Source organism: Bidens hawaiensis, unplaced genomic scaffold (assembly GCF_021521415.1).
Source record: "Bidens hawaiensis isolate Kalapana, Puna unplaced genomic scaffold, B.hawaiensis_p1.1 tig00002306_1, whole genome shotgun sequence".
Classification (NCBI taxonomy): Eukaryota; Viridiplantae; Streptophyta; class Magnoliopsida; order Asterales; family Asteraceae; genus Bidens; species Bidens hawaiensis.
The window spans coordinates 1,547,439-1,564,042 of record NW_027491123.1 but is presented as its reverse complement, the minus strand read 5'-3'; the positions used below and the strand labels follow the sequence as shown (position 1 = coordinate 1,564,042).

Here is a 16,604-nt window from a genome sequence, read left to right as displayed (position 1 = left end):
GTGTCCTGGGCCCTGTTTGCTAAACTCCTTCATACTGTTTAATCACCACGCGCCACCCACCAAGATTCTAATATCAAATCAACAGATCGTTGTGGCCCACCTATCATTATCAATTCTCATATCCCATCATCATTGTCTCTCACACGCTCACTTCAAATGGGCTAAAGCCCACAATGAAAAGGCTCATAAGCCCAACTGACTCTTCCCTTTGGTCTAGAGGTGTGAAAAAAACCGGTTTGGGACCGGTTTAGGCAAACCGAACCGAACCGGTTTGGGTTTAAAATCGGTTTCACCTAAACCGGTTCTCAAACCAACCCAAACCGTCAGTTTCAGGACCGGTTCCCCTCAAGATCTACCAAACCGGTTTTAAAACCGAACCGGTTTGAGGACCGGTTAAAACCGGTTTATAAACCGGACCGAACCGATATGACCAGGCCAACCTATCTTGCTTCGGTTTTGACCAGCCGTTGACCAAACCGGTTGGGTTTATAAACCGGTTCGGTTTGGGTTTAAAATCGGTTTTGTACACCTCTACTTTGGTCACACACTTGTATTGTGATTGTTGGGATATAATTGAAGAAATGGAACCAAGCAAATATCAAAGAGTTAAGGATCATAAAACTGAACAAGATATCAATTTAGGGTTTGAGTTCTAAAAATGTAAATCGAAAAACTATGCAAGTTTAAGTTTTAAAAATAGCACGTTCTGAAAACAAATAGAATATGATTCCATCCTAGAGTAAACCTAACTGAAAAGTGGAAACTGATATTTAAAATTATCTTGGAATAGTGACAAGACCGAGGATTGCTTTTAATGCCTTAATGGTATCACTCAAGTGTATGGCAGTAAATAACATATAAAAAAACGAGTATCTAATAATATATAACTCAAAAAGCGAGTATCTAATAATATAAGACGCAAAAAGTTATTTGGTGTCACATGTTATGTACGTAGATCAGTAGACTGCCCTATCTTGAACCGAGATAGAGTTTGCCGGAAGGTTATGATGGATTGTATAACGGGTCATGTCGGTTCAGGCCAAAACGTGTTTATATTCAAATGGGCTATTATTGGAAAGTAACACTTTTTCCTATTTTTCCCTTTCATTATTTTTAACGTATTTATTATATTACTTATATTTTACTTGATAGATCATATATACTATCCCTATCTTTCTATGAAGCTTCAATATATATTCTCTGCAAGAACTCCTATTCCTTACCATGTTACAACTTTTAATTTCAGTTTCTTTTACTGCCTAATGATAGTAAATAGTTATAGATGCAGAGAATCAGGGATTCGGAACGATATGAGTCAGCATTATTCACCACTTTATGTAATACTTTGCGGTGTCGTATGTATAACATGTATCATCAAATTTGTTAGTTGACACTCTTTGACACATTTTGACCTGTTCTGTGTTATGCTGCTGCCCAATTCGAGCAATAATATAAAAATGTTTATCCAAACAACCCGTGTACATACAGCCCTAGTAAGAAGATAGCCAATATTAAGTACCACTGCTGACGCATTGCATACAACGTACATGAGACAACCGCAAAGACCAAAATACTGTCGGTAAACTTATGTCAACTTCAATATGTTGTAAAACAGTTGACCAAAAGTTAAAGAAGCAATAACAATGAGATCTCAAGAAGAAAAAAGAAAAAGAAAAAAAATGAAATTGCTCACAAGTCACAACAGATAGCATGATTCAAACAGTCAAAATGTTGACCGTGTGGTCAAGATTGGGCAGTTTCAGCCAATCTTCAAACAAAGCCGAGCAGATTATATAACTGAAACTGAGACATTATTATTTATCTGTATTTTCATGCACCGTGAATCCGTCTAGACTTTTGAAAATTACAAGAACCAAAGAACTGTGGGTCCAGTCAACTCCAGATCAGCAGCATTCGACTGAACCATGGTCCTAGATAGGTGAAGAAAAGCTAAACTGCACACCAGTCTTGGCTCGATCATGTTCATGTTGTCTCAGTATGTAGCAGTAGTTGACCTAAACAGTTTGACCAAATAAAAAGTCACATAAAACAAAAGGAAAATGTGACCTCAAAACAATTACCACAAGTTTATTTGTAACAATAATGATGATGAAAACTAACCTCCATGCGAAACAATTTAGTTGGTACAATAAGCCCAAAACCCGCAGAGCTACGAAACGAATCTTTATACTTTTGAAATGAAAAATCACGAAACGCGTTCTCGGTTAATTTGGTAAGACTTCCAGCACAAGCAAACGCGTGTGCATGAATATTGGAATCTCTCAACACCTTTAGGGGGAGATCAAAGGAAAGATCAGCAAAAGCAGTAACCGCTAAATCTCCACCAAGAAAATCTCTTTCAGAAGTATCAGAATTTGCATCTTCCAAGTTTGGTTTGGCTTCCCTTTTGGGCTCACTTGGGCCCAATCCTCTAGTCTTGAAGCCCAGTAATGAAGTGGGCCCGCCTAATGTGCAAACAGAAGAAGAGTTCCCGCCCAAGAAAAATCGATCAGGTAAAGATGTAGGTCTGTTTTTGAATTCATTTCCACATGGAAAAAGAACACCACCAGCAACTCCAAAGTTTATTGCAGCGCGTGCAAAACCCAAGGGTAAAGCATAACGAAGGTCAAACTCCTGTAAAGAATAGTCAAAGTATGTATTTGTTAGAAAGATAGACGCTGACTTTGGCCAACAAAAATGAAGAAAATCAGAATGTGTTTATTAGAATAAAAAGTATTGACTTTGGGCAACAAGATGCATAGAAAGTAGCCCATGGGCATTTTCTTTATTCAAGTGTTCAATAAAAAATTAGATCATAACCATTCGGTAGAAAGTTCGTTTATTTAATAAATAAACAAGCATGAACAAAATATTTTATTCGTTAAGTTAAACAAACGAATATGAACACATGCCTCGTTCGTTCATTTAGGTGCGTTTACGTTCGTTCGTTTACGCTCATTTATGTTTGTTCATTTATGTTCACTAGTTTACATTTGTTATCATTAGTTTATATGTTCATTTTAATTTTTAGGCCCATTACAAATTAATCTAGTTTTATAAAATTAAAATATAACCAATGGCAATTTTGTCTAGTTATATGATACAAAAATACCACCAATTACAATTTAGTCTAGTTTTATGACTTTTTTAAGCCGAAGACATTGATGCCCATTTTTACTTTTAATTGGTGTACGCTTGGTTATGTTTGTTCATCTCTGTTCAGTTATGTTGTTCGTTTTTATGTTTGTGAATTGTTCATTTATACTATTAACAAATGAACATAAGCAACCATGAACACGCTCATTTTCTTAACAAGAAAACCCGTTCACCTAATTGTTAGTGTTGGATCGGTTTTTGGTTAAAGCTAAACGAACAAACACGAAGACACCCCGTTCGTATTTGCTTACTACTACTAGTCTACTACACTATAATTATTAATTTATTATAATTATTATTATTTATAATTACTGTTATAACAATTATTATGTTTAGAAAAACAAAAAATAAAATCAGTAAGAAATATGGGAAAACTTATAGTGAGATGATCACATACTTGTCGTATAAAACGCAGGCTTCGATAATCAGGATAGAGGCCACCAATTTGAGAAGCAGAAACAAAAGCAAAACCTTTAGTTGGTCTAAGAGGCGAGTTTCGTTTATCAATCTTAAAGGTGTATTTCAAATGTGATAATAAACCGTGTCCAAGTTGCCTCCTTATTGACCTAGAAGCCATTTGTGACGGATCAGTCAACGTACGCCAAGAAAGATTATATGCCAAGTCATGATGCTTGGTTGATAGTAGGCCCAAAGATAAGCCCAGTGATTGTTCCTTGTAAGAGGAAAATTTCAGCCAATCTTGAGAAAGTAGGGATACGCGTACCATAACAGGAGTGAATAATCTCATGAATCTCGGTAAAGATACACCAGCGCTGACTTCTGATGTTTGGTCCCACCCGTAAGATAAAGAACCGTCCCAAAGATCACCATAACCAAATAAGTTTTTGAACTTGAGTGATCCTTCAAGAGACCAAGATCTAGCCTACAAAATCAGTTGAAAAACACAGTAGATGAGAAATATGAAGGAAATATACAAAAAAAAAATAATATAAAGTGTAAGCATAAAAATATATTTCAATGAACCACCCGCATAAAATGACTTTAACTCTAGTGATTCTGGAAACAGAAAATAATAAGGAAATAAAAAATGTGCAGTGGATCTTTATGCCAAAATAAGGCAAACTTTAAATACTAACTGAAGTTTTAGTCTATAAGCTTTATGATATATGTTTAATATCAGATTTAAACTGCAATGAGTTTTAAAGATCATAAAAGTTACATGAAGGCAATTGGAGTTGGAAATGTATTCTTTAAGCATCTATCTCATGTTATTTATTTATGGAAATAATATAAGCAATTATTTATTCACATCAAAAGTGTTCTATCTAAAAATTAGGTAATACAACTTTGAATGTAACCATTCTTTAAACAATATATTATATACAAAATGATGTGGTAAAGTCAAGAAGATATTAGAAGGGTTCTATGTGATAAATAGACACGAGTAGTATTATAAAAGATAAAAGGTGACATATGTTGAAATGCTACCAAATGGCTTAGAATGCCATGGATTATTAAGTAGGGGTTAAGAAAGTAACCTTTATCATAAGGCTACTCGGCTTGAAGATAAGCATATTGATAAAACAATCCTAGAGCCATTTATTGCTATTATCATCAACACAATTTATTTTGATATTTTCATGAATCAAGAGTTGCATGCAAGAATATGACATTTCTTGTAAAAGTTTTTCGAATAACTATAAATATTATGGCATGCGGCTATGTGAACTTTAGAAGCAACTTTATTCTGTATGCACACTTAAAAAGTGCAAGTTTGGAGATATAAACACAGGTACCATATAGGCATATACATAGACAATAAACCAAAAACACAGAGTCACAGACTACGTTATGTGATGAGATAAAGCAGATAAAAAGCATGATCATCACAAATCACATAAGGCTATTAATACCAACAGGAAACTTGTATGTCCTGCAAAAAACTTGTTCTCGTTGGCTGGTATTTTCACAGTAAAGTTAGCAGCACATCATGAAGTACATAATGTTAACAGATCCAAAGCACACTGATAATTTTGCCAACTGAAAGTCTGAAACTAGTATTACACATAGCATGTTAGCAACATAACGAAGAGTTCTAAAATTTAACAGTCTCACAACTGCTCAACTGTTAACCTCATGCAAACAAAGATCCTTCCATCAAGAAACAAGCTAATTGACTTGTAAGAACACATATATCCTTGTATACAAAAACATGCCAAAGATTCATGGGGTACCATTCTTTAATCAACCAATGTCACTCTTACAAGAAACATTTTTCCTAAACATTATTCCTTTAAATAAATCAGTTAATGAATACATAACTGATAGCTTAACTAGATAAGTTCATTGCATTTTGCAAACTAAATTAGATCATAATATTTATCCTAATAAACTAATCCACTCTAATCACATGTTACAAATTACCAACAACATACTCCAATCACTCAAACCAGCATAGCAAGTATATACATAGCTAATACTCAAAATACAGAACAATATCTACACTTCAAGAACGCAGTCCATTGTATCATTCCACATATTTCAGTTCAAATCCATGAAGCTTTTGGTTCATAGCACATTCACTACTTGACACTCAGTCCTACAAACTCATATTGGCATGCAAATCCTCATAGCAATACCTACAAGGCTACAATAATCAATCGTTTTCCTACAAGAACTATATATAATCATATCAATTCAGAAAAGCCTGGTCCCATAAATGATAACTCAATCCTGCAAATTGACTCGTAAACCAAAACCTAGAAACTAAATAAGCATAAGATACTTGATCATGAGTTAAACAACTTATCTACAGTTTAGTTTTGCCTATCATCACTACCAATTTCTATATCTAATCCTAATACATTCACACAATATAAACTATGAATAACAGTAAACCCTAGACTGCAATCAGATCACACTAATCATCAACCAACATAATAACTAAGTAACTGTAAACGATAAACTACCTCCGGCTTCGTAAAAATACCGATATCACCAGTGAGAGGGTTTTTAGCCTCCACAACTTCCACAACCACATTCGAAGTCCCAGGCAACTCAGGCGGTCCAGAATCCAGCGTAATATTCACGGCATCAAAGATATCGAGCTTCTGAAGCCTCGCATTCGCAATCGTAGCCGCCTGAAGCAACTCCTGGACTGACGTGGCGGTTTTTAGGGCTTGAATTTCAGCTTCGATTAACGACTCCTTAGTCTTCTTGTTTCCTTTAATCAGCACATCGTGGACTCGTAACGGAACTCGTTCGGATTGAATCCGGTGGAACACTCCGTCCATTCTCGCTCGGTCTGCTCGCATTCGTGATTCCGGTGTGAGTAACGGTTCTTCTTCTTCGTCTTCGTCATCGAAATCGTCTTCTTCTTCTTCTTCGTCGTCTTCTTCTATTTCGGAATACGGTTTGTCTTCTTCTTTCACCATTTTCGATTTGGTTTGATGATGCAGTACAAACGAGCCGTGAGAGGTTAGACGTCGAAAGCAAAGTCTCCGCCGATCGGTGTTTGGTTTTCGTCAGGTTTGGGCTGGATGGGCTAACCTAAAACATGTGTGTTTGGGCTTTAAACTGCTGAAAGTTTGTTGAAAACCGGTTAGTGGTCAACGGTCAAATAACCGGTTAGACCGGATAATCGGGTCGGGTACTAACCATTTTTGAGACAAAAAAAACCCATACCCGGTATAACCGCACCGGAACCGGTAAATAACCGGGAATAAACCGGTTTAAAAAAACGAATAATCGATCAGGTTAACTGATTTCAGAGCTCAATAATATAAACCGGTTCCGGTTACTAACCCGTTAGAATTTTGGGTTGGAACCGGTTATGAACTGGTTAACCGGTTTCAGAGATCAATAATATAAATCGGTTCCGGTTAACCGTTTTGGTTGTGCACCTCTACTCTGTACTCTGTAGAGATGTAAGAGAACTTGTTCTATTAGGAACCAGTTAGGCCTTTGAGATTTTAAACTAGTCCCTGTTTCAAAGGGAAAATATAGAACACTCGACGACTATCTACGATTCAAAAGTGACAAAAAGAAGCGCATATAACAAAAGTTATTGCTCGGTGTATGATTTGTAACGAATAAAAAGGCAGATTTTTTCGGTGAGCTGGTCTAACAGCATTGTCATATTTTGTTTGAAGTGATTGAAATTGTATGTTTTTGAGCATGTTTAGCATATGCTTGACCATCGTTGTTAAGTAAAATTTGTTTCTGTAGCAAGATGAGCAACTATAGGTGCGGGAGTTGCATGTTTAGGCCTTTCCCATGTTGTTCACGCTGCTTAAGTACTAGTCAGTGAAATATATTTATTTAACAAATTAAAAGAATATAAACTTAGAAGAAAAAAAGAAATTTTGGTTTCCGAATGAAATTAGAAGTTTCATACTTTGATAAATGGAAAACGAGGCACAATGTTATTGCCGACCTTATTGTTTTTACTGTTGAAGATAACATAGAACTTCATTTACGTATAAAATCTTTCAATAAATAAATAAAATTTACGAAAAACAAAAAAAACATTCGCCCACCGTGGGGCTCGAACCCACGACCACAAGGTTAAGAGCCTTGCGCTCTACCAACTGAGCTAGACGGGCTTTTGTTTCGTGGCTTCTTACTTACATATACGTCACATTTGATCACATTAAACAAATTAGTAAGTAGATGAGTTTATACTTCATGATTCTATATAAGGTTAAATCATGTTCATTAACACACAGTTTTATTATTTACATAGAGCTGGTTTATATAGTTATGATCATACAATAAATGCTTTTCTCTTCTTGATTTCTCCTGAAACTTTCTATTAGACAATTTCACAATATCACAACATCAAAACACTAATTGAGGATTATAAAATACATTAAATATTCAAAGCAACAGATAATATATTACATTAACAAAATCTTAAATACGTGGCAAGTCTTTATCTATATTTGTAAGTAAAGACAAATAAATTTACCTGCATCATTTATTTTTCATTGATTGGGAGTTTTTAGTTAATTAATTAGCATTTTAAGAGAGTAGTACAAAAGACAAATTTTCACCTACTACTTGGTGAAATCTAATTTAACTCGAACAGTCACTTCAGGTACTTTCAATTATTATTATTGAAGTTTATGTTTTGGCTTGACTCACCAAAAATGATATAGATTACTTGATGATATATCATATCAAGGTACTAGGTACATGCAGATTCAATGTTTGGTGGCTAATCAAATTAAAGTGTCCCATGAGGCTCGTGACTCAAATATAAAATATATTCAGAAAATACCAAATTCAAAAAATGTTTAAGTTACACAAGTAGCTAATTAGTCCATTTTATTTTTAAATTTAGGTTTTCAGGTCAAGTCTAGAACATAAGCACCATAAACATTGATTTTGGGGCCCCTAAATCTTCTCTCTTGTGTGAAGGTGACGCCAAACCATATATATTTTATGGTCCTTTTTGCACTAAAACTTCCTAATTGACCATACAATAGCTATAAGCCACAAAGCAATTTCCTGGCTCTAAAAGATTCACATAACATCACCAAAACAAGACTGAGCCAACTCGATAACACTCACAAGATTGCACATATTATTTATCGTAGGTTTTAATCAGTCACTAGCATAACAGTCGCAAATTGATAATTCAAATAGCCCACAATTTCTAAAAAACTACACCAGAACTACACTTCACTCCATCAAGCAGCAGCACCTTCATTCAGAAGCATCTGATCAAAGTGCCAAACACCTGAAATTGGAAAAATGTTATTTTTATCCACTACACTGATTACCAACTAGACTTTTATAACATAAAATGGGAATATAAACGACGAAGCTATGAAACTATTACCAAGCCCTTTGCCGACTCTTCTTAGTTGAGCAACATACTCAGATATCTTCTTGATAGCTTCAACCTTTGATTAGAAAAATAGATATCAGAATCATTATAAGCCAAATGGTTAATTTAAAAAGTTAAAAGAGAAATTTGATATTCACCTGTTCACCAAGGAACTCACTCTCCACAAAATCAGCTAAATGCACATCATTATTCTCACTGGCTACCTGTTTTCATTCCAAATTTGCATATTAGAAACACAATTTTAGTTGCGATTGTGCTAAACTTAAAAAGTTTGAAAACAGAACTTGTGTGCACCTCATGGAGGTTCAAAAGTTTCTCATTTGTCAATTTCTCCAATGACAATGCAAGCTCCATGGCTAGAATCAAAAGCAGTTATAAGCTTTAAACTTATTATCAATCTAATCATTAGCACACAAACGGTATATACATTATACAAAACTTACCATACAATGCATCTCCTTTCTCTTCATGATCAAACTCAGACAATGGCATTATAATCGACTGCAACTTCACCTTCCCACCTCGTTTGGTCTGAAAATAACATAATTATATCACCCGCTATCAAATATAAAATAAATCAAAGCTACATATAGCTGATAATACTCAAAAGTAAAAACCTGATACTCCATTAACTTCTCAGCATGTTCTCTTTCTTCTTCACTAGACTCCTTAAAGAACCTATAAAGTTCGACATATCATAAATCAATAAACCAGATAAAACCGTGTTTTGTTAAGATGGAATATAAAGATAGTGGTAGTAGCTTACTTGGCTAAGCCCTTGAGAGCCACATTGTCCCTATCAAAGTATGCATACATAGCATGGTACACATAGGAAACATTATACTCCACACTGAAATGAAACAAAATCAACTCATCAGTGATAAGAAAAAGCCTAAAACCAATTAAATCAAACAAAAATAAATACTTTATACAAACCCTTGGTCAACTTAGACCTTTACAGATAATCATAAAACCAGATCTTGTCAATTGGTTTCCGATATGACAAGGTTTCTCTTAGGACTTTTATCAAACACTTGGTGTGCAGTTTGGTTTTTCAAATTAAATTCTGCTAGGAATTTTATCAAACACTTGGTGGGCAGTTTGGTTTTAAGGCAAGTTGAAGCTTTTTGGTTGAATAATTAGTAAACAATCACACTTTAATTGAATAAGCGTAAAGAAATTGACCGTAAAAACCAAAACTTTTAACAGATAAATCATCAATTCAAGGGAACAAAAAATAAATAGATAAAATAGAAGCTCACTTAATCTGTTCGTTAATGGCAGCTTCAGAGTCATCGGCATACTTTTGGCGAGCAAGAGTCTGTTGAGGAACGGAAGGCACAAGGTTCAGTTCCTTCTTGACCTCCTCAAACGGCTCAAACACAACCCCAGAAAGCGAGCCACCTTTCACCGCCGCACACACGACGGTCGACGGCTGCGTGACGAACAGAGAGCGGTTGAAGGGTTCATCGGTGGCGGGTCGGGTCAAGAATGGGAGAGTTGCTGGGGCTCTGAGAAGCATGGTTAATAGTGGGATAAGTGAGGTGATGACGCAAAGGAAATGAAGGGTTTAAGTGAGTGATGGGGGTTGAAGATGATGATGTATGTATAGGGGATTGGTGTGAGATTAGAGCCGTAAGATGGAGTGACACGTGGAGGGGTAGGATTGAGTGAGAGGAGTGGCGTGTGGTTGGCTTGTGGCGTATTTGGATATTTTGTTTTTGTGGTGTGGATTCGGGTGTTGCTATGACTGAGACTCGTCAATCAATGAGGATCATTTTTTTCCTTTTTCTATTTTCTAAAATAAAAACGCCAATGATACATACGCTGTGGAGCGGCAAGAAAGATATGGTGTTCTATGTAAATTTGATTCTTTGATGGTGTCCAGTAATAGTGAGAGACTAGGCAAGTAGGTCTTGATCACAGGTTTGATTATTGAAATGAACGGGTTTTATCTTACTGTTCGTTGGATGTCGGCCCTAGGTGAGGTTTTTCCCCGGTTCAGAGGCGAGTGTATCCCGATATAATGAATTTCGCCAGTTAGCCATTCAAATAAGTAAAAACACATAGCAAATTAGCAACTAAACTTTTATACTCAGTTGGGATTCCTTAACCACCTTATCACTCCACCAAAGTGAGAATGACAAAAAAAAACACATTTTAATAGATAAACTTTTTTTTATATTTTAGTCTAACTGTTAAGTAAAAGTTATAATCTTGATTCAATGTCAAAATAAAAGCTATAACAATGTTTACATACCAGGTTGAACATCAAATTAGACGCCCTTATGGTTCGTTTGTTGAACCAAATTTAATAGTTGAAGCCATAATTAAATTACTATACTTGAATACTACATATAATTTAAACACTATATTAAATTAAAAGTTTAATACAACCATGTTATTATGTTACTTATATTTAAAAAAAATAAATCTATTGGTTTTCTAAAAAAGCATTAAAATATTTTGAAAAAAATAGAAATAAAGTATTTGAAGAATATAAAACTCAAATACACACTCTTAAAACACTAATAGTATTTCAGAAGAGTTGGTAACGATTTTTACATACACATGGAAAGTTATTACTTCTAATAATGTATATTATATAAGCTTCGAAAGGTTGTGGAGCCTTTCTTAAGCGCTAAGAAAGATCCAGGTCAACCAAGGAGAGGCACCCGCCCTCCCAAGGCTTTAATGAGCATGAAAAAGGAAAGAAAATCAACAAATTGGGAGTGGCGGTGGGGGGGGGGGGTCACTTTAACAAACCCAAGTTAAAACTACTACACTATAACCTGGCCGATTAACTTGCTTTGGTACACACAACCTTAGTGAAATATAAATTAGATATTTCTAATCCTCCTTGAATAATAACAAACTAAACTCACTCTTGGTAATGTAAGCAACATGCACATGGGTCATTGGGTCCTAACTTATAACCAACCATGTATTCATTATGGGCTCCATACATGGGTCCGATCCAAATAGAAAGTAGAATCTGGATCCAGATCTCAATCTCATTGATTACTCTTCCCAGCAACGGTCAGAAGACTGCACACGTTCAATCCGAGCCCTAATTTCCATAATCTCCAACCTAATTGAAACACCTCCAATTAAGGGATTACCAAATGCAATTACGGCGTTTCGTTCTCCGCATTATCAGTTTACTGATTACTCTACACAGACTCAGTTCAATCCATTCCGTTTCTGCGATCTGTGAGTTCAGTATTACACAGGAGAACAAGCTTTACAGCTACACTTTGGCTTCTGCTTCTCATTCATTTCCACATGGCGTTCGCAGCGAAGACGGGTGGGCACTCACTCCCTCATTTCCTCTTTCATTTATTGATGTCCAGATATTATTCAGTAGCTTTGATTATTATTATTATTATTATTATTATTATTATTATCGATCATTCGATTACTGTATAAGCCATTGCACATTAACTAGTTGATAGAAGTAGTTGAAAGTTGATGGAAACTTTTAATTGTGTTAAATTGGTTGATACTTTGTATAGAAAGTTTTTGATTGCTGATAAAATACAGGGAAAGTGCAAAAAAAATAAATAAATAAATAAATAAATAAAAGGAAACTATTGCTTTAGTTGCTACATTGACATTGTTCATAGATTCCATGTGATAGCCTGATAGGATTAAAGTTTCTTTTCACAACACAATTTCAATACTTTAACCGACTTTAGAGTACATTAATTAATATCATTAAATTTGTGGCTATAACTAATAATTAAAATTTTATAAGTTTTTAGAAGTCCTTCAACTACCATATTTGAATCAGGTGTTTAGAGCTCCATGTTGAGTATAAGAAGTGAAGTATAAGTAAGAGAAAGTGGTCGGTTAAGGGGGTGTTTGGGATTCGTTATTTTACCTCCTTATCACTTCTCAATAAGTTAATAAGTTACAAAAGCGTAACTTATTAACTTTTTCTTCTCACATCAAAAGCAATCCCAAACACCTTATTCCTTTTCAAAAAGTTAATAAGTTATAAGTTTGTGAAAATAAGCAATCCCAAACACCCCTTAAGTTGATTTTTGGTATAATGTTTTCTTGTAAGCTGAAAGTGAAACAATGATATTGAAAGATTTTAAATTTTTGGTACAACTGGCTAACCATATTCTCAATTCATTTGAATCAGATATTACAAGGTGTCGGCTAACGGAACAGTGGTTTGGTTTCAGGTTGTCTCTAGCAGGTTACACTTTCTTGCTTTATTTGCCCATGCATTTTTTCGTTGTGAGCATTACAATTTACAACACATTATAAGATAACCACAATTTCAAAATTTGCATTATACTGCTTCATTATATCTATTAAAATGACCGTTTCTCATCATAGTTTCCTGAAATGTGTTAATCTAACTTTACAGTGAGATATATTGTTGTTTTCTTCTTTCTCTCTCTTTAGTAATTTAATATCATGTATACATGTATGCCATTAGTCATGTCACTCACAGATGAGCTATTTTCTTTGTTGGGCAGCTTTGTGATGGAATGATTTTCAACCATGATCCGCCAAGATGCTTTGACTGTTGGGTGAGTGTCAGTCAAGTTACATTGATTTGTCTTACAATGATTTGGAAACATTTAGTACCCAAAAAAACCTTTTCAGCTCTATAAAATCATGATGAAACATGGATATTTGACATTTTGACCTCTAGATTTATGGCTTCAACTTTAAAGGTCAAATGACTTCTATATTAAAAGATGCACTAGTTTTGGGACTAAGAAAAATTTTAAACTGGCCACTCACTGTTTGTTATTAGTTAATATAGCCAAATTTGTTTGATTAATATTGTGTATTTATTTTATTTCTTAACCCGTTAAACAAATATTGTCATGATGCTTTGAATTTCATTTTACAGGAATGTGGAGGATCATCTCGATGTGGAATGGGTTGCAGTGCACTTATGTCCAATAATACATTAGGTATAATCTCAAGAAACATCATATTTTTACATAGTTATATGCTGTATGTTGTAAGTATAAAATATTAAAATATACAAAGAAGCTTCTAAAACTGCTAATGAGAATTTATGAAACATATGCAGAGGGTTATCCCGTATGTACTACTATTGGTCGCACCCAAACCATCACTACAAATCTCATTGGTAATTCTTTTTTAATAATTTGTTATTCTGATTCCAATCGGACGTTTTCTTTCGTTTTCTTTGGTGTTAAAAATGTTGCCTTTTATTGTTTGTGACATGGCAGATAAAGAGAATCCAGGTACAGGATTGGTTGTTGAAATGTGGCACCAAGGTCCCGAAACAAATTGTTCACTCTCTGTTTCTGTTATCTGCGATTCAAAGCAAGTTCAAGTAAGAAACCTTATCTTTTATTTATCCATTATTATTTTTCTATACAACTAAAACACACTTTTGTGTTGCTTTTTGCAGGGACCTAAAACACTTACAAAAATTGGCAACTGTAACTTTGTAAGTGTTCTGAAATCCAAAAATTTCATTCTACATGCAGAGATATGCTTTGACTTTTTCTCAACCCACTCTTTAGTCAAATTGTTGTACAGATATTTACAACCTCTACATATATTATGCAGGCTACTCAAATAACACATCCAGCTGGTTGTGCAAATGTTTTAGCTACCAAAGGCAGTGGATTGGGCTGGTTCGGCACCCTCTTAATCATGTAATGGTCAAATTACAAATAATGCACCATATACAGTCATATTTTCATTTCTTGAATTATTTTTTATTTTTTATGCAGACTTTTGTGTCTCTTCGGAATTTATCTGATAACTGGATCTGCTTATCGTTTTTTCTATCTTGGCATTCGTGGTATAGATGTAAGTTTCATAAAAGTCTGAAACATTTATTAACATGAATTTTTAAGTTGGGAATTATTGTGTGACTAATTTTTATTTTGGTTTTAGATTATTCCGAATGTGGAATTTTGGGCCAGTTTGCCACATAGAGTTCGGGTATTGTTTCATTCTTCTCTGGTCTCTACTCTCTAAAGGTCTAATGGATCAAAAATCATTTTATTTAAAGGATTAGCTATTATTGAAATAAAATGATTTCTGAAATCATATCCATATTATTAGATGAATTATTTATTATTATTTTTGGCAAATATATGTATTGAGCCAACCCAATCCAATCCAACAAGCCAATTTGATGCACCCATCCGGCCACCTCTAGTTTTAATCCAAAGTTACATAACCATTAGTAATCATTAAAGCCATGTTAGCTATATGACTAATAGTTTAAAACTAATGTTAAGTTTTACTGATACTTCCTTACTATTTATCATGCCAAACATGATTTAACAAAATTATATTGATAATAGTTAATGTTTTACTAGAATGTTTCTTTCTTTAGCTGATTTACGCAATGGAACTGTGTGCAGAATTCCTTTATGTCAATGGTTCGAAGATTTAAAGGACCCTCTCAACGACACCGAAGCTCTTACTCTCCCGTTGACTTTTGACTTTTCAAACATTGTTGGTTCTACATTGCTCTAATAGGGTAGGAAGTAATTCATACACTGACTGATTTGACTTGGGCAGAGAGAAACAAGAATTGCTGCATTTTATATGCATCTTTTCCTCACGAAAATTAAAATTTATTAAACTTGATATTCATTTGTATTTCTTGGTGTTGTGATCATTCTGCACTGCAAAAAATGATAGGATACAGTTTAGTGTTGTTTCTGAGTCAATGTAAAAGTCTGAAATGGTTATTTCTGACATATTTTACTTTTTATTAATATAAACTGTTGTTTTAATGTAGTTTTCAGAAATCTCAACGAATATTTAGTTTTACCTACTGAGAGATTTGAACATCTGAATCTCTTGGTTGGTGGAAATTATTCACTAGTGGTTTTAGTGTTGTTTTTTAATAACTATATGCTTTTGATTTTTTCCCCTCAAAAGTAATATGATGTTTATCTTTGCTTTTAAATGTGTGTTAACCTGGAATTTTTTGTATTAGTTTATAATATCTATAATATATATAAACGAAAACCCAAAAATCCTACGTGTCGTGATGTGATCGCTCCCCCCTTTTATGAAAGCCACCAAATTGTTTGATTTTTAAATGGAGGCCTCTCATTGATTCAACCCAAATTAATGGGTATGACTCTTACTAAAACCAGATAGCTCTTAAACGGGTTATAACATCTCATTAAATTAAAAATTAATCTTACCAATTATTTGATATGAAAATCCTACAAAATAGGAATATACTAAAATTTAATATCCAATTTAAAAAGAAAAAGATATTATTTATAATTAATAAACAATTTTATAGTAAAAAACATAAGCGGGTCATGGGTCACCAAATCCAGATAGCTTTTAAACGGGTTATAACATATCATTTATTTATAAAACCCTTTCATCATCAAACCCTAAGTATATTATTAACTTTCTTACAATAAAGAAAATTAAAATCCAAAAAATAAATATTAAAAAACAAAAAATGTAAAACAACCATTCTCTCAAACCATCAGATTACTTTATTTGTAAATGAAAGCTTCTCACGCACTTGACCCGAATTCACGGGTAAAGGTCTCGCCAAACCAATTAATAAACAATTTTATAGTAAAAAACATAAGCGGGTTATGGGTCACCAAATCCAGATAGCTTTTAAACGAGTTATAAC

The 16,604-nt window shown here is 34.1% G+C and overlaps 3 protein-coding genes and 1 non-coding gene across 4 annotated transcripts; 1 reads left to right on the top strand and 3 right to left on the bottom strand.

Annotated features, from left to right (window-relative positions):
- Window positions 1–1,702: 1,702 nt before the first annotated feature.
- LOC143616425 (uncharacterized) lies at window positions 1,703–6,559 on the bottom strand. The gene is made up of 4 exons (XM_077089258.1): window positions 6,087–6,559; window positions 3,554–4,039; window positions 2,122–2,634; window positions 1,703–2,015 (listed from the first exon to the last, which is right to left on the bottom strand). The coding sequence occupies exons 1-4, from the start codon at window positions 6,549–6,551 to the stop codon at window positions 1,932–1,934; spliced, it is 1,548 nt and encodes a 515-aa protein (XP_076945373.1). The 5' UTR covers window positions 6,552–6,559; the 3' UTR covers window positions 1,703–1,931.
- Window positions 6,560–7,648: 1,089 nt separating this feature from the next.
- On the bottom strand, window positions 7,649–7,721 carry TRNAK-CUU (transfer RNA lysine (anticodon CUU)). Its single transcript has one exon. It is a non-coding gene; the product is annotated as a tRNA-Lys (tRNA).
- A 1,067-nt stretch (window positions 7,722–8,788) lies between these two features.
- Window positions 8,789–10,493, bottom strand: LOC143615875 (ferritin-3, chloroplastic-like). The gene is made up of 8 exons (XM_077088881.1): window positions 10,234–10,493; window positions 9,738–9,821; window positions 9,589–9,649; window positions 9,415–9,502; window positions 9,266–9,327; window positions 9,109–9,174; window positions 8,963–9,026; window positions 8,789–8,860 (listed from the first exon to the last, which is right to left on the bottom strand). The coding sequence occupies exons 1-8, from the start codon at window positions 10,491–10,493 to the stop codon at window positions 8,811–8,813; spliced, it is 735 nt and encodes a 244-aa protein (XP_076944996.1). The 3' UTR covers window positions 8,789–8,810.
- A 1,604-nt stretch (window positions 10,494–12,097) lies between these two features.
- LOC143615866 (uncharacterized) lies at window positions 12,098–15,647 on the top strand. Its single transcript, XM_077088874.1, has 11 exons — window positions 12,098–12,278; window positions 13,122–13,164; window positions 13,465–13,518; window positions 13,848–13,911; window positions 14,034–14,093; window positions 14,197–14,303; window positions 14,382–14,420; window positions 14,543–14,631; window positions 14,710–14,788; window positions 14,876–14,923; window positions 15,352–15,647. Exons 3-11 carry the CDS (start codon window positions 13,477–13,479, stop codon window positions 15,430–15,432), a joined length of 609 nt encoding a protein of 202 aa, XP_076944989.1. The 5' UTR covers window positions 12,098–12,278; window positions 13,122–13,164; window positions 13,465–13,476; the 3' UTR covers window positions 15,433–15,647.
- The last annotated feature ends 957 nt before the right edge of the window (window positions 15,648–16,604 follow it).

Excerpts from the sequence above, each read along its gene's own strand:
- LOC143615875 (XM_077088881.1), bottom strand. The coding sequence starts at position 10,493 with ATGCTTCTCAGAGCCCCAGCAACTCTCCCATTCTTGACCCGACCCGCC. Across the intron at positions 9,027-9,108 it reads GTGAGTTCCTTGGTGAACAG|GTTGAAGCTATCAAGAAGAT; the intron begins GTGAATATCAAA and ends TTCTAATCAAAG. Across the intron at positions 8,861-8,962 it reads AAGAGTCGGCAAAGGGCTTG|GTGTTTGGCACTTTGATCAG; the intron begins GTAATAGTTTCA and ends TTCCAATTTCAG.
- LOC143615866 (XM_077088874.1), top strand. The coding sequence starts at position 13,477 with ATGATTTTCAACCATGATCCGCCAAGATGCTTTGACTGTTGG. Across the intron at positions 14,632-14,709 it reads TTCGGCACCCTCTTAATCAT|ACTTTTGTGTCTCTTCGGAA; the intron begins GTAATGGTCAAA and ends TTTTTTATGCAG. Across the intron at positions 14,789-14,875 it reads TTGGCATTCGTGGTATAGAT|ATTATTCCGAATGTGGAATT; the intron begins GTAAGTTTCATA and ends TTTTGGTTTTAG.
- LOC143616425 (XM_077089258.1), bottom strand. The coding sequence starts at position 6,551 with ATGGTGAAAGAAGAAGACAAACCGTATTCCGAAATAGAAGAAGACGAC. Across the intron at positions 4,040-6,086 it reads GTATTTTTACGAAGCCGGAG|GCTAGATCTTGGTCTCTTGA; the intron begins GTAGTTTATCGT and ends CTGATTTTGTAG. Across the intron at positions 2,635-3,553 it reads GCCTGCGTTTTATACGACAA|GAGTTTGACCTTCGTTATGC; the intron begins GTATGTGATCAT and ends TATTCTTTACAG.